Source organism: Zingiber officinale, chromosome 5A, assembly GCF_018446385.1.
Source record: "Zingiber officinale cultivar Zhangliang chromosome 5A, Zo_v1.1, whole genome shotgun sequence".
Taxonomy (NCBI): Eukaryota; Viridiplantae; Streptophyta; class Magnoliopsida; order Zingiberales; family Zingiberaceae; genus Zingiber; species Zingiber officinale.
Window position 1 is genome coordinate 103,807,713 of NC_055994.1, and position 4,157 is coordinate 103,811,869.

The following is a 4,157-nucleotide window of genomic DNA, read 5'->3' on the forward strand; positions in this document are numbered from 1 at the left end:
AATCCCGTGCGGCCGTGCCAATGTATCATCAGTCTGTTTAAATATTTTAATAATGAAAGGAGAGAAGGCCACACAGTAAAACCAAATACCTTGCGTTTATGCATCAATTGGTCCTGTATTCAACAGTTTGGACGGCAACACTGAGCGCATGGAAGCTTTCGATGGAGTCACATTGATGGCAACCCATCACTAACCCAAGTTTATTATTATTATTATTATTATTATTATTATTATTATTATTATTTAAATCTAATTTGACTAACCCTAAACTTCGATGATCCAACACTAGATATAACTAATATCTAAACAAAACCCACTTTTATACAATTTTAGAAAAAAAATACATTTTTGGTTCCTCACTTACACTCCTACTAATCTAACGGAGTTAAAGACTTTTTATAGAAAATCTTACTAACCAACTGACGAGTTAAGTACTACAACTGGTTTTTGTTACTCCGACGGCCCCGATGGATGCCGCGTTCTTCTCCCGCAGCATTCTCACCACGTGCGACATCGGAGGGCGGAGACTAGGGTTATCCCCCAGGCACATCGCCGCCATCCCCAATACCTCCGCCGCCTCTCCGGCATCATACTCCCCGGCCAATCCGGGGTCCACCACCTCCGCCGCCCGTCTCTCCACGTCCCGCAGCACGGGGGCCATGTCCGCCGTCAGCCGCCTCTCCCTCTCCGAGTCGAACGCCTCCCCGCCGGTGACCAGCTCCAGCAGCAGCACCCCAAAGCTGTACACGTCGCTCTTCTTGGAGATCATCCCGGACCGCAGGTAGTGCGGGTCGACGTACCCTGGCGAGCCCACCACCATGGTCCGCCCGGGTCGCGGCGGCGCCACCGCCGCCGAGAAGCCGACGCGCGCAGATCCGAAGTCGCACAGCTTCGCCTCCATCCGGCCGTCGAGGAGCACGTTCGCGGCTTTCACGTCTCCGTGCACCACCTGAGGGTCGCAGCCCTCGTGAAGGTAGTCCAGCGCCTGCGCCACCTGGTGCGCCACCGCCACCCGCCGCGCCCACGGCAGCACCTCCCCGCCGCCACCATGGAGCTTCTCGTGAAGGCTCCCGTTCGGTACGTACTCGAACAACAAAGCCCCTTCTGCCTCTGCAACGCGGATCCAAAATTAACCTCGAATTAGGAAAGATGCCCAAAGATCAGCGATAGGAAACGGCGATTTAGGGCAGACAAAGGACCGCGGTCGTCGCAGTAGCCGAGGAGCCGGACGATGTGGGGGTGGCAGAGGCGGAGGAGGAGGTCGAGCTCCAGGCGGAAGGCATGGTGGAGGCGCTCGCAGGGGCGGTGCAGTTTGAGGGCGGCAAGGGAGGAATCCGGCAAGCGTGCAAGGTAGACGGTGCTGGATCCGCCTTCGCCGACCACCGCGGAGGGGGAGAACTTCCCGGTGGCCGACTCCACCTCGGCCCACCCCATCCGCCTCGGAACCGCTTCCTGCTTCGGAGCCGGATTCCCCTTCTCCGATTCAGTTCCCGGACCATCGGCGACGCGGGCCCGGGCGGGACCCATATCGAAGTCGTCCGAGCCCCCAAAGCAGCAACCGCTGAATGGTTTGCACCTTCGAAACATCTTGACGTACGCGACCGTAGCTAAAGAAATAGTTAGGACGACGGCGGCGGCGGCGGCGAGAAGTAGAAGGATTATAAGCAGGGCCAAATGCATTGCATGCTACTGAGGCAAATAGGAGAATTGAATGAAGAATAGTAGGAATGGAGGATGAGCTAGCGAGCAAAGGGCGGAGGGGCAAGGATTTATATGGAGGTATCAGTTTCATTCATCAATAAAAAAAGAAAAATGATTGATGCAGAATAGAGAGGACGGCATCCAGTCAGCCTAAGTTGGATCGGTATTGTATTATATTGTATTGTGTGGTGACCTACTAATGGGAGAGGGATGGTGCTGGGTTGAGTATAGATTTGATTTAGTTCGGAATCGATGATTTGATGGTTCGACGACTCGATAATTTGACAATTCGGAATTGATGATTCAATGGTCGGATCCATCAATTCGACAGTTTCTGGGAGGTCGACCATTAACCTTAGTTGTTTAAGATGATTACGGTTCATGGTTCGGTACTACCGATTTACTATTCGTTACGGTTCATGGTTCTTGCATGGTTCACCACGATTCGTTTCAAGATTATTGATGTGGATGTATCACATGACATTAGGGAGATTATAGGGATGGAGAGGGGCATTTTCGTCATTTGGCATGTTAGGGTTTTAAGTGGGGAAGCACTGTTCATTTCGCAGAAGGTGGGGGTGTGGGGGTGTGGGTCTTCTCCACTGCGAGTAGGGGAGAAGGACAGGAGGTTTTTAGGGCTCAACCGCCACACTCTCCCTTAGGCTGGCCGCCGCCTCTTCTCGCCCTCATGCTAGCCGCCGCCTCTTCTCGCCCTCACGCTAGTCGCCGCCGCACTCGCCCTCACGCCAGCCGCCGCCGCCGCACTCGCCCTCACGCCAGCCACCTAGCACAAGGGGATGGGGGTTGTTTCCGCCACCGGGAGGAAGATGCACGGACTTAGCCATCTTCACGGTCTTCGATGTCGGCCAGATCAGAGCCCCGCCGCCTTTGTCCGAAGCCGGATACTACCAGCGAGGGCTACCTCCGCCAGCCACCCCTTTTTTCTCCATCAACTACAGCCAGCTTCGGCGGCTCTACGACCGACCACGACAGCTTTACAGTCGCTGTCTCCACTGTTTTCGACGCATATCTGATTCACCGTTGTGCTTTCGGTCATCTGTTATGTTTCCAGCCATCAAGCCGTCGTGTTCTGCCCTTAGTATCACTAGTATGACTGTGAGTCACTTTTACTAGCCGCCCTATGAGCCGTTAGTGTGTGTTCTAGCCTGCGAGCCGTGGACATATTTCGGCCTACGTGTCGTCTTTTGGATACATGTTACGCTGGATGCCATGTCGTTGCCCCCAGATCCGGCTCCTCAGCTGACTCACATTCATCTACCCTTCGAGGCTGCGACGACTTAATCAGCATCGCGACAAGCTCACTGATTCATCTGAGGGCACCCCGGGGTCAGGGTACTGTAGGATCGAAAAGAATTTAGATATCTCCACAATGACATGATATTGTCCACTTTGAGCCTAAGCCCTTATGGTTTTGCTCTTCGGCTCTCCCCAAAAGGTCTCATGCCAATGGAGATATCTTTCTCTTATAAATCCATGATCTTTTCCATGTGTTTTCAATATGGGACTATGTTTGCAACCTTGCAACCCCAACAATCCCCCCCTCAAACAAAGGACCATGGACTTTCCACGTCCGATCCTTGGCCCACCAGGTCTTCCTGCCCCTCGGTCTACCCGACCTATTAGGACTTCCTGCCCCTCGGTCTACCCGACCTACTAGGACTTCCTTGCCTAGCCACAACTAGGACTTCCTGCCCCTCGGTCCACCCGACCTACTAGGACTTCCTGCCTGGTGTCTGGTCCTCTTGATCCGAACATAGAAGCCCCTACTTTCTTTGTTCGAGGTTAATATTGTACTCACATGGTTCAATCAGACCATAACTCTTATGCACAGTCGGCGGTTAAACCTTCTGGTAGTCCGGGCTCTGATACCAATTGTAGGATCGAAAAGAATTTAGATATCTCCACAATGACATGATATTGTCCACTTTGGGCCTAAGCCCTTATGGTTTTGCTCTTCGGCTCTCCCCAAAAGGCCTCATGTCAATGGAGATATCTTTCTCTTATAAATCCATGATCTTTTCCATGTGTTTTCAATATGGGACTATGTTTGCAACCTTGCAACCCCAACAGGTACGTCACTGTACTCATCTTGTATTTACTTTGTTGTTCTACTGCTATTCGACCGCTTATACATTCGTGGGACCTGCCTTGAGCATCGGGGTACCAGGGACCGGGGCACCCCGGTCGTTGGCTACAGGTACTGCCGACCAGAGGACCTTTGACGACTTGGTCAACACAGAGGACAATTGTTAGGATGTATACTGAAAGCCTAGCTTTTTGTATGAACATTTATTTTGAAATGAGAATCACATTGGTCAAATGTCTGCATTTAGTAAAATGCAGTTGTCCATTTAATTTATATTGTAGATAACATGGTGTGTGGTGTCACACAGAAGATCATGTTATCATATCCTTATAAATTATAAATAGTAGCT

General features: G+C 51.7%; 1 protein-coding gene across 1 annotated transcript; it reads right to left on the bottom strand.

Annotated features, from left to right (window-relative positions):
• Window positions 1-286: 286 nt before the first annotated feature.
• Window positions 287-1,735, bottom strand: LOC121981294 (salt tolerance receptor-like cytoplasmic kinase 1). Its single transcript, XM_042533741.1, has 2 exons — window positions 1,200-1,735; window positions 287-1,110 (listed from the first exon to the last, which is right to left on the bottom strand). Exons 1-2 carry the CDS (start codon window positions 1,678-1,680, stop codon window positions 428-430), a joined length of 1,164 nt encoding a protein of 387 aa, XP_042389675.1. The 5' UTR covers window positions 1,681-1,735; the 3' UTR covers window positions 287-427.
• Between the last annotated feature and the right edge of the window lie 2,422 nt (window positions 1,736-4,157).

Bases quoted from the DNA above. Each gene is read 5' to 3' on its own strand.
- LOC121981294 (XM_042533741.1), bottom strand. From the start codon at position 1,680: ATGCATTTGGCCCTGCTTATAATCCTTCTACTTCTCGCCGCCGCCGCC. The intron at 1,111-1,199 runs GTCCTTTGTCTG...TCCGCGTTGCAG, and splicing joins CGGCTACTGCGACGACCGCG to AGGCAGAAGGGGCTTTGTTG.